This window comes from Rhinoderma darwinii, chromosome 2, assembly GCF_050947455.1.
Source record: "Rhinoderma darwinii isolate aRhiDar2 chromosome 2, aRhiDar2.hap1, whole genome shotgun sequence".
Lineage (NCBI taxonomy): Eukaryota > Metazoa > Chordata > Amphibia > Anura > Rhinodermatidae > Rhinoderma > Rhinoderma darwinii.
In genome coordinates, this window is record NC_134688.1 from 435,619,468 (window position 1) to 435,632,331 (window position 12,864).

At 39.8% G+C, this 12,864-nt stretch overlaps 1 protein-coding gene across 3 annotated transcripts in view; it reads right to left on the minus strand.

Moving 5' to 3' along the window:
• EPHA6 (EPH receptor A6) overlaps positions 1–12,864 on the minus strand; it is an 886,412-nt gene that overhangs the window by 215,637 nt on the left and 657,911 nt on the right. For all 3 annotated transcript variants that reach the window (XM_075854449.1, XM_075854448.1, XM_075854450.1), the window contains one exon: positions 4,483–4,591. In XM_075854449.1, the coding sequence (XP_075710564.1) occupies positions 4,483–4,591 (109 nt within the window). The remainder of the gene's footprint in view (positions 1–4,482; positions 4,592–12,864) is intronic.

The following is a 12,864-nucleotide window of genomic DNA, read 5'->3' on the forward strand; positions in this document are numbered from 1 at the left end:
TCAATTTATTCATACATTTCCAGGAGGAATAATAGAGGAATGACGCAATGCAGAGTTGTAAGAACAGCAGCTCCAGCAATGTTATTTAATGGGCAATAACAGGAAAAACAGACATATCAGGTCTGACCGGTCCCCTTTACTCTCATTTTATTGAGTTAAAGAGGTTTTCTGACCAAAGTTTAGCTATGCCATAAAAGTCTGATTTGTGGAAGACAGCAGGTCCTTTTGAGTTTTACCAGATACAGTGATTCTTGTGATCAATGGTGGTCCAAGCAGTCAGACCCCTACTTATGGATATAACATCCTAGGTGTATTCATATACTAGTAACTAGTGTCTGTTCTACTTGGACTTTATGTATTCTTCACTAGCGTACCTGGGAATGTGATGGATCCCAAGAGGGAGAGGAAGAAACTCTTGGCATTTGTTTTCTGTATTTTTTTTCATGTGCAATGAATGGAGAACAAACCTGTATGCTACTTGTGTGACGTATACACGACATGGGAGATGTTAGGAGTACAATATATCAATTATATAGTAACTGGGGCTAAAGAAAATGGTTTGTACTTCTCAATTCTGATCTTACAATCAAATAACCGGCTATGACAGAGGCTAAACCATGTGTTCAGTGAGTACAGCATTTCCTACTAATGGGCGTCCTGACATAGCGGACAATACTTGCTTCCATTCTCGAATGAAGTTATAAACCGAGTGATAAATTGACAACATTGAAGCCTGTAGGCAAAGAGCTGGTAGTGTTGTCCTATTTACTAGGAGCTCTTTTTACTATTAATGTCACAAGGCAGAATGTAGTGACCCTGTCGCTGCTTAAAATAAAGAATTGATCCTCACTGGAAAAAAGGATGCCTCTAAACCTCCGCTTCCCTCAGGCACACGACCACTATGCCTGATGCTCGGTTAGGGTTTATTTCAATGTCCCAGCAGACTTTCCCCCAGGCTTGTAATTTATAGATGTGCTAAAACTGCATCACAGTCAACAATATCTGCTCCTTGTCTACATCCCTCTATTCACTTAGTATTCTTTACATGGAGTGACTCCATTTTTAATTGCACTGACCAGAGACAATGTATCAGTGCGCTAAAACGGCTACTATTTAAGTTTTAATAAAACTTCTATACGTAGCGTAAGATAAAAAAAGATTCATTATTAAAAATCATTAGAAGTCATAGCACAATATTCAGGTTAATTAGCAAGATTAAAACTAAAGCGTCATGCTTTTCAACCTTAAACATGTTGAATGCCCTTCAGCTAGAGAAAGGAACACGACTGAGGTTCTGCTTTGGTCCATTTACAGAGAATATGTTTTTCTTCCACCATCAATGGCTGACATTTTATAAAAGAGAAATACTACTTGTTGTAAATGAGTTCCTTGCTAATCATTTCAGGCACTTATTTTTGGTAATTAGTATGCGAAGCAAGAAATAACAGTCTGCTAATTAAATCATCATGCCGGCACTTCACCTTTGACAAAAACAGAATGAAATTATGAATACGAGGGAGGTCGAGTGAAGACAGAGGAAATAGAGAGGAAAGAAGTATATATTATTTTATATGCCCATTTTATATTATTATCATACACTGAGCACAGTGCTGAACGAACCGGTCCATAGGAATACCAGAGGATCCACCGGGGCACCCCGGCTCTCACACAATAATGGGTCCAAAGCTCCAGCAGAAGAGAAACCCATTTGGAACTGACTTTGGAGCCAATCACTTGGGAGAGACTCTATTCCTAATGGCCTGACTCACAAATGACCTTAGATCTTACTCAGTTTATAATGAAATTAAATGTTGACATGTTCTGTATAGATGGAGGATGGAACATCAGATTAATTTCCTCTATTGGGCCCAAGGAACCCCAGTCTGATATTGAAAGGGCACATTATATTTGTACTGTAGGATAAGAAGACATGAAAATACACAATGTATTTACATCCATTGTTGCAACAGGATTTGTAACATTTTTGACCATATACAACAACCATTGGATTAAAGTGTGGCTTGGCTGTTCCTGCAACTCCAATAGACTATAACAGAGAGACAAGCGTGCATGTGCAATCTAATCTCTATTTCTTCTTATCCCTTTTTTGGCTACCGTCAGCCATTTTAATTGACACAATGGGTGTCACGAGATACCCCTCCTCTTCATAGATTAAGGTCCCAGAGGTGGGATATATTCCCATTTGCCATAATTGAGTATGGTTGGAATACCCCTTTAAGTCATTTTTCTGCTTGACATGCAAGTTTGCCATTGACTTTTATAAGAGTGTGACTATTAGGGTATGTCCACATGGCTGAACACCTCCTTTTATAAGAGTGTGACTATTAGGGTATGTTCACACGGCTGAACACCTCCAAACATCTGCCCATTGATTTCAATAGGAAGCCCAGCTTCTTTCACTGCACAATCACGCTGGGCTGGAACAATGAGAAGTGTGTGACGCTGATTGGTCACTGTGGTCACTGATTGGTCAGCCTCATACACTTCTCTTGACAACGCCCAGTTGGTAAAAAGTAAAAACACGCCCAGTTGTCTATTAAGAAACTAATTAGCATAAATCTAAAATTGTTCATAACTTTGTCAAAAATGATAGTTTTTCAAAATAAAAACCACCGTTGTTATCTGCATTACAGCGACGGTCACATTATGTAGGAGATAGGGCACTTATAATGTGGTGACAAAGCCTCTTTAATGACCATCTACATTTCTACTGTTTTTGCCTCTCTGCCTTTCAGCAGCCATAACGTTTTAAAAATGTTTCATTGATGTGGCTGTACGAGGCCTTATTTTATGTGGGATGAATTGTATTGTTTTTCCTGCACAGTTTGGAGATGCAAAAAATTGACTGTGTATGCTGTGTAATAAATATTTGCTGCGTGAATATAGAAAAAAAATATTTTTGCCATTGTTTTTTTTTGTTTTTTATCCCATTCACGTTTCACACTAAATAACCTGTTACATTAATTCTTCAGGGTATTACGGTCGTGTAGATAACTAATATGTGCAAGTATTTTGTTTTTATGTAATGTACAGTATGTGAAATAAAATATATTTTATTGTGTATAATAACTTTTCATTTATTATTTTTTTGTTACATTTTGTTTTTAATCCCATGAAGGGATAACTTTTTAGTAACTTTATTTTATACTTATATTGTATTAGCATACTCCTGTATACTAATACATTGTACTGTGTCACTATGACACAAGCTGATGTTAGGGCAGACTATGTGCTGCCCTAAGAGCAGGCATATTGAACAGACAGTTCTGGGGTCCTTTCTAGTTCCCCAGGGCTGACTGCAGACTCGCGTCAGCAGGTTTACGGTGATACAATTGAAGAGGTGATCATGCTGCGGTTACGGACCGCGGTTAAACATCTGGGGTCGGAGTTTTCTCCAATTCTATCTGTATTCAGCAGTCTTCTCTAAGTTCAGGAGCTGTTAGTCACTGCTCCTGCTTAGAGCATGAGTGCTCACTGGAGCGCTCATAATCCTTTACTACAGCGCCAAAAGATGTCGTGTGGACTAAGGACCTGCACCACCCGCCGTCAAAAGATGGTGGACGGTCATTAAGGGGTTAAACTGCAAGCTCTTGAAAATTGTGAAAAAGTGAAACAAAGAATGTGTGAAATTAACATGACACTGTAGTTACTCGTTATACAATCATTAAGCTTTATTATGAATGAGGGTGGTTTCACACAGCATTTTTGGAAAAAGACAAAGTTTGTTTTTTTTTGCCAAAAACTGCAGCCAGTTGACTGAAAGTCTATAGGGAAATATAAAAGGCACTGTAAACAATGCTTTTTGTTTGTGGCATGTTTCTCTAACCTTTTTGGTGTGTTTTTAGGGTCGGTATATCGGGTTTTTTTCTGGTATTTATCCAATAGGCTTCACTATGGAACTTGAAAAATGCCAGGAAAAAATGGATTTTACAAATATAATAAATAGAAAAAACGCCACCAAACACATTTGGAAAAAACTCAATGAATAATGCTTGAAATTCATAGCTTTTCGACAAGCAAATAAAAAGAAAAAAAAAAGTATATGTGAAGGAGACTGTAAGCATTTTACAGGCTGAACTACGGCACCATTTCAGGTATCACTTGACTAGGTACTTCGAATGCTGCCATCTATCCTCAGCTGTGGGGGTATATAGGGGCACTAGGCCCGGTTTATGCAGCTGTTCCTGTTGTTTCAGGTTGTCAAAGTCGTGATATTGAAAGTCTATGCTGCTGTGATGTAGCGCTAAGGTTATGGGTTGGCCATAGTCTAGACACATCCACCTATTACTGCTCCACTACAGGACTTGCTCTGTCCTCTTACTCTTCAATCAAAAATAATATTTTTCAAAATCTCATCATAAATAATTGCGAATACTGATGTGAATAAATAAATAATTAAAAGTATTCATAAATCATCATCTTAAAACAGTTACTGTCATATTCTAAGGAGGTTTGGCTTACCGGCCAGTGATGAGGAAGAACAGAGTAAGTATGACCAAGAGAGTAAATCCTCCAACCGCAGCTGTGGCAATAACCAGAATTTGCCCTTGTTCTGCCGCCATATCAGAAGCTGAAAGAAGAAAATAGCATGAAATAATAATATCATACACATATAAACCCGAGCAGAACATAAAACAGGACAGAATAAAGATTTTATTCACTTGTGAGTAAATCACTGAGTTCATGTTCTTCTAGTGATGGAGGGTGGTTGTTATAGTACTTGGCAAAATGTTCATGATGATCATGTACAATAACCTTAAGTATGAGTGAATAGAGTTCTTAAACAGGTCGTTGCCTTGTTGGTGATAATGCAGTATGGCCTTGTGGAAAATTCATATTTCTTATGGTACTATTGGATATTGTAAATACTGATGTTATACTACTTTGTTCCACCGCTATTGGACATCCAAACAAAACTGTACATTCTCTTCTGAACACTTATCTTCATATTATATCTTAAACCACTTATATATATCTAAGTAGACACTGTAAAGGGGGTTTTACACTGGGCGATTATCTGGCAGACGATTGTTCATAGAACGCTCGTTGTCGATAATTGCCCTGTGTAAACAGGGGAACGATCAGCAGATGAACGAGCAAACACTCGATCATCTGCTGATCGTATCGTTTTAAAAAAGTAAAATATTATCGTTGTCAGCAGCACATCTCCCTGGTAAACAGGGAGACGCGCTGCCAACGTGATGATGTATGGGGACAAGCGATTGGAGTAACGACCATTCATCCCCATCCATAGCTCCATGTGACAGGAGCAAACGAGCGCCGATCAGTGATGTCCCGTTAATCGGCGCTCGCTGTAGCGGCCGCTTATCAGCCAGTGTAAAAGGGCCTTAAGGCTGCACATACACATAAGATGCAGGATCTACTGACAATCTATTGTGTATTGGGACCTCTCTACTGCAGATGTAGGAGTCAAAAAAGAGCATTGGGCATGTTAGATCTCAATATGCCTAATCTTTTGTCCTACCGAGAGATATGCTGCTGCCAGAGGTCTAGAAACGGCTTGTATTCCTCTCCCTATTGAAATACACCTGTATTTTTAAAGGTTGTTTTGTTTTTTTTTAATTCACCTTTACTACAGTACGACTTAGATATTTATTTTTTTTGGACCAATGAACATTATGGAATAAACTAATACTTAAACTAGACTTTGATGTTATCCATTGAGTTTTAATTCAGAAATAATTTCTTACGTTAAATCATAACTGCCTATATTAAACATATTAGTAATTTTTATTGTTAAAAATCAATTTAGAAACAGTAGAAATCTGGCTACATAACTATAAAAATAGGACATGCAGTATTTCAAATGCCTTGTACTTCATTTATTTCTATATCTTTTGTTATCCCTGCTTGCTACCTTAACAATGTTTAGAGATTTACTAGTGACCTACTGTATGGCTATTGCCCTTTCTTATCATGTTTTTCCACTTATCTCCAAAACTTCTCTTGTGCTGCAACTTTATCCTGGAATGCACTTCCCTGAACAAGCACGATAACCTCTAACATCCAAATGTACAAACATAAGCTGAAAATGTGTTTTATTCAAGAAGCACTATACTTTTTTTTCCCCCATATAGTTCAGCATAGGCTTTTATTACAGAATGATGTAGTGGCTTCTGTGTAAGCCTTGTGTATACCTGTTTTAGATAGTGTGCCATTTATGGATTGTCTGCCATCTTGGTTCCCCTAATGCAGAGATAATTTTCTGTGATGCCTCTGACTTTGCAGAGGCAGAGGGGTAGGGCTTTCATCACACTGCATTTGCTCTGAGTCCTATCTAATTGCAGCAAGTAATAGATCAGTGACATTTCTGTAGTCACACTGCAGAGTCTCAGTGTATACTGTGTGATGCAGCTTCAGCTCCTCTCCTCTGTGTCCTGCTCATTTCTCCATGTCAGTTTTTACAAAGGAGGCAGTGAGGAGCAGCATCCCATAGAAATAGACTGGATTATCTGCACACAGCACTCACAGATAGTATAGACAGTCAGTGTGAGTCAGGGGAGTTTTATAACTCTGTAGCTAATCATTGTATGGACTCACCTATTATATAACTGCACTGCTGCTCCCTTAGATAGGCCAGAAATAAACTCTTCAACAGCACTATATGAATGGAGGACATACAGAGGAACAAGGAGGGTGAAGCTGGGTTAGGAGGTGAGGGGTCTCAGTGCTACCAGGTGGGATATGATAGGAGATGATGTAATCCTGTAGTTCACAGGAAGTCAGGCACACAGGATAAATCACCTCCTTTCTACACTACACATGAAAGCATGGTCTGTTTTGGTGGTCAGACTGAGATCACATGACACAGATGCCCATAATGAATGGGTTCAAAGGGTATAGATGCAACTGAGCTGGGAAGAAATCAATGACACTGCTAGAATATTGCTGGTGAGTTAGCATTATAAGTGTAAAAAAAGCAAAAAATAAGCTGGCGTGCTTTTTTAAGGATGATTAACACATTTTCTACTAGAGAAATACTTGAAGAAAAAAAATAACTTTGTACCCTATCTCTAAACCCAGGCAAAAACTAACTGACCCATCTCTAACTTCCTTTAGTGGAGGGAGTATTTCCTATGTGGGCTCCCAGGCAGCTCACACAATATTGCCTGTGTGGGATTCTTTGTGTCCTACCAGAGAAAAGGCAGAGATCTACAGAACAGTGATTGTCACGTAAATAACCCTTTTGGCTGGGTTTAAAAGGGTCTAATTCCAGGTAATAGCTGAATTTTCTGTTTTTGCCTAGACTAACACTTTAAAACATAGTGAAGCAAAATAAGAAAACACCCTATCTTCCTCATTCATTTCAGAATCTTTTTGCCTTCGTACACTTAAAAGGGTTTTCTGCTTTTATGTAAAGAAAACGGAATCATTGTATAAGGCTTTATTCACACAAATGTTTTTCCCGTCCGTGGGCTGTGCGATTTCACGACGGACAGCACACTGACCCATGCCATTCAATGGGGTTATTCACACATCTGTTTTATTTCACGGAGCGTGTGTCCATTGTGAGAAACTCACATGTCCTATTCTGGTCCATTTTTGCAGACCAGACTCACCTATTAAGGTCTATGGGTGCGTGCAAAAAAATGACAGCACACGGACAACATCCATGTGCTATCCCTTTTTCACAGATCTGTTGCTAAAGAAATGCAAAAAAAACCATGAAGTGCTTGCAGAGGAGAAAAACGGACGAGAAAAGTGGATGACACACGGAAGCCACACAGATGGACATTCATATTGATGAAAACTGTTCGGACATGCTCATCTGAATAAGGTCTAAGTGAGAATAATGCTACTATTGTGTTTGAAAGATCTCTGTTTGCTCTCCGTAAATGGTGACATTCTTGATTACATTAATAGACTGAAAACATGTACAGGTCTAATACTTCTAATAGCTGAGAGTTTGCTACAATTTTTTCCAGTCTAGGAAATCCTCTGTCAACTAAATACAACAGCAGCACAATTTTTCTCTCTTTGCCGTGTTTAAAAAAAATTGCTATAATGTATCAGTGCAGATAAAATACATCAGCCTGGAGTCAAATCTGCTCAGCATAGACTGTAGCAAACTATGAACTGGGAGTATATAAGGTTTGAAGGGTATTTTATTTTAAACCTTGGATATAAACAAACAAGTCCCCATTCACTGACAGCAAATAATTTGATAATGATGAACATTTTACAGACTATGTAGATTTATATCTATAATAACAATATGCTATAGAAAATAGTAAGAAATACTCATTTACGGAGTGAACAAATTGAAATAAATGCTAGAAGAATGTAAAGACGGCTCTTCTTGCTGCAACATGTCTGCAATCTGGGAAATAGATAGCGCTAGATTTTCTGGTAGAAATTGGGTTACATGAGTTTATCCAATTATATGCTCGGCTTGAAATAGTAATAATCCGTGCATGTTTGATGCAATGCACTGAAGCCGTTATTTATGAGACCTGGGCGGAACAGTTATCTTGCCCCTTTAGAGCCATTACCCATTAGGTATTTGCATACACACTTTGTGAACTTTATAACTAGCAGAATTAAAACTTTAGAGCAAAATAAATATATATATAAAAAAAATGATAAAAAAAAAAAATTAAAAAAAAAATATATATACTGTATAGAATGATTGATTTCAAATAACCGTGTTCATGCAGGGTCAGCCATTCTTCATTGTAACTAACAATTAATAATCACTTAAAAATGAAAATGGTTTGCCATATCTGGCTGCTTCTTGTAATGATGCATTTGATTCTATGGTAAATTATCGAGGCGAAACAAATTGTGTTCCAGAAAAAAAATCTTAAAGTTACCAATTTACGCTGCTCATTTCTCCTGTACTGCTCTGTTTTTAATGAGAACTATATTCTATTTCCTGCAGGAAGTGTGAACATTAACTGTAAAAAAATATTAAAAGGACAATAGAGGACATTACCGAATGCTCTGTGTATTTTAGAAACATGGAATCTATTTAAACAAGAGAAAAATATGTAAATCATTTTTTCTTTACTCCCCTGGTCATCCTGCTAATGATCTCATATACCTTAGCAGACACTGGACGCTAGAGGTTTAACGGGAAAAAAGTGGAAGTTTTTGATCTGAAGATTTGGTGTACCACCAATTCTGAAAATTATCGTGTATGTTAATAGTGAGGTCAGGCTGACAGCTCTATAATTATTGCTATATCAGTCTGACTGCGGCCATATTTCCGACATATGTCATGATATAGTGTAAGCCTGTAGCTGGGAAAGTACTGGAGGGGGTGTATTTCTCACCTGACAGGATAGCATGGGTGAGATGAGGAATCCAGAAATGTTGGGTTTCTTAGCAACACTTAGTTTGGTGAGGATATTATTGTCTGTGTTCCAGGCCTGGGTTTCTATGGAATGGCTGGTAGGATTGGTAGAGTGACTTGTCATTCCCCCCCGCTCCAGTAGAGGGTTTTCCCCTAACCCAAATCAATACAATTGTGCTCATTGACCTATTTAGGTAAGCAGTGAATGCAGTCCATGAGTCAGACCCCGCAAATCCACACAAGGATAGTGTGGAAAGCCTGATCCAAGGAACACTGTACTTATGGTTTACCATAGGTGAGAAAACCTGCTGTTCAGTGAGGCCCCCTGCACACGGCAATAGTAATCTCTGTCCGTAATTCCGAGAGCACGGTCCGTAAAATATAAAAATAGGACATGTTTTATTTTTTACGGAATCTTTCTATGGCCGAGACACCTTCCCGTAAATATACTGGAAGGTGTCCCATGGCCATAGAAAGGAATGCGTCCGTAATTACGGATGAAATCTACGGTCGTGTGCATGGGGCCTTAGTGTCCAGACGGGCTAGGTGTTTGTTTTGTTTGTATGCTGCAAGTCTTGTATGCTGGATAAGCACTTGTTTCTAGACTGCAATAAAGCTGAAGCATGGACTTTAAACTTGAACGGTACTGACAATTTAATTGCCAACCGCAACCCCCTTATGCACATAACGCGACAATCGGCAAACAGTAGAAACCACCACCCATAAGGTTGCACTATAAAAAAAAGTATATCGGGCAATAAATGTTTTTTTTTTGCAGGATAACTCTGTATTGACTAGCGTAGTCGACTATGCCATTCTATACAATTAAAAATAAACTAATATATATCCAGAGAAATGGCAAAAGGACGCTCGTGCCCTGGGAGCGTTCCTGGCGCATGTGCCAAACATAGAGGAAAAACTTTATGTGAACAGAGCCTATGTATAAATGGTTATTCTGAGTTACATCATTGTACACGCTTCGAAATATGGTAGAAAATTACCCCTATGTCTATTTAATAATAATAATAATAATAATAATAATCTTTATTTATATAGCGCCAACATATTACGCAGCACTTTACAATTTAGAGGGAACATGAAACAAACAATATCAGACATTACATAGTGACAAAGTTCATTTACAATTCAAACCTGGGGAGTGAGGACCCTGCTCGCAAGAGCTTACAATCTATGAGGACATAAGGGAGACACAAAGTGTAACAGTGTTTGTTCTGCACAATAGTCCGGCCATTTTTATACACATGCGGTGGTAACATAAAGCTGCATGAGCCGGTCACCAGCCACTATCCGTGTATGACGGACATGAAGAGAAGGAGTGTGAGGGAATCTTATTCTGATGACTAATCTAAATGGAGGGCCATGGAAAGGAGTCAGATTAGGGAATGTTATAGGCCTGTCTAAATAGATGTGTTTTCAGGGCACGTTTAAAACTGTGGATATTGGGAATTAATCTGATTGTCTGGGGTAGCACATTCCAGAGGACGGGTGCAGCACGAGAGAAATCCTGGAGACGGTAGTGGGAGGTTCGGATTATGGAGGATTTTAATCTAAGGTCGTTGGCAGAACGTAGAGCCCGAGTAGGGTGGTAGACAGAGATGAGGGAGGAGATGTAAGGAGGTGCAGCACTGTGGAGAGCTTTGTGGGTGAGAGTAATAAGTTTGAATTTTATTCGGAAGGGGATGGGCAACCAGTGCAGTGACTGGCACAGATTAGAGGCGTTGGTGTAGCGGTTGGTCATAAAGATGAGCCTGGCTGCTGCATTGAGGATAGATTGGAGAGGGGAGAGTTTAGTGAGGGGAAGACCGACTAGTAATGAGTTACAGTAGTCAAGACGAGAGTGAATCAGAGCAACAATGAGAGTTTTGGCAGTTTCCTCCGTAAGAAAAGAGCGGATTCTGGAGATGTTTTTGAGGTGAAAATGACAGGAGCGTGAAAGTGATTGTATGTGAGGAGTAAAGGAAAGATCTGAGTCAAAAATAACCCCGAGACAGCGGGCGTGCTGCTTAGGAGTTATGATAGTGCCACACACAGAGATGGAGACATCAGGTTTAGGGAGGTTAGTAGATGGTGGGAACACAAGGAGCTCAGTTTTAGAAAGATTCAGTTTCAGATAGAGAGAGGACATGATGTTAGAGACAGCGGACAGACAATCACTGGTGTTCTGTATTAGAGCATGGGTGATGTCACGGGAAGAGGTATATAATTGGGTGTCATCAGCGTAGAGATGGTACTGGAAGCCAAATCTGCTGATGGTTTGTCCAATAGGAGCTGTGTAGAGAGAAAAGAGGAGTGGACCTAGGACTGATCCCTGAGGAACCCCGATATCAAGGGGAAGAGGAGAAGAGGTGGAACCAGCAAATGACACACTGAATGAGCGGTCAGAGAGATAGGAGGAAAACCAAGAGAGAGCCGCGTCCTTGAGGCCAATAGAGTGGAGCATGTTAAGTAGGAGTTTGTGGTCTACAGTGTCAAAGGCTGCAGAGAGATCCAAAAGAATCAGGAGAGAGGATTTACCGTCCGATTTAGCCGCCAAGAGATCATTTGAGACTTTAGTAAGGGCAGTTTCTGTGGAGTGTAGAGTGCGGAAACCAGATTGTAAGGGGTCAAGAATGGAGTTAGCAGAGAGATAGCGGATAAGGCGAGAGTAGACCAAGCGTTCCAGGAGTTTGGAGATGAAGGGCAGATTAGAGACTGGTCGGTAGTTGGCAGCGCTGGATGGGTCAAGTGTTGGTTTTTTCAATAATGGGTTTATAATGGCATGTTTAAAAGCGGAGGGAAAGATACCAGAGGAAAGAGAGAGGTTAAATATTTTAGTGAGGTGACTAGTGACAGCTGGGGAGAGGGACTGGAGGAGGTGTGAGGGGACAGGATCACTAGGGCAGGTAGTAGGACGAGAAGAAGAGAGGAGCCTCGAGACTTCTTCTTCAGTTATTGGGTCAAATGCTGAGAGTGAAGAAGAGGGAGTGCGGGGGGGAAGGGGATCGATGTTACTAGGGGACTGGGAGATAATATCATGCCGGATGTTGTCAATTTTAACTTTAAAATAATTGGCCAGGTCTTCAGCACTGAGATCTGTGATTGGCGTCTGCACTTTAGGACTAAGGAGGGAGTGAAAAGTATCAAAGAGGCGTTTTGGATTATTAGATAGTGTGGAGATGAGAGAAGTGAAGTAGACTTGTTTGGCGCGGTGAAGGGCAGAGTTGTAAGTTTTGAGCATAAATTTGTAATGGAGGAAATCTGCATCCAAATGCGATTTTCTCCACAGTCGTTCAGCACATCTCAAGCACCGGTGAAGAAAGCGGGATTGAGGCGTGTGCCAGGGTTGTCGTCGTCTTTGTCGGGTGGTTCGGAGTGTAGTGGGGGCTGCTTCATCCAATGCATTTTTGAGAGTGTTATTATAAAGTTTGGCAGCCAGATTGGGATAGTTGTTTCTAATCAAGTCAGGGAAAAAAGATTGTTTGGGGTGTGCTGTGTGAACAGAGCAGGAGGTTGCATGGCACGTCTAC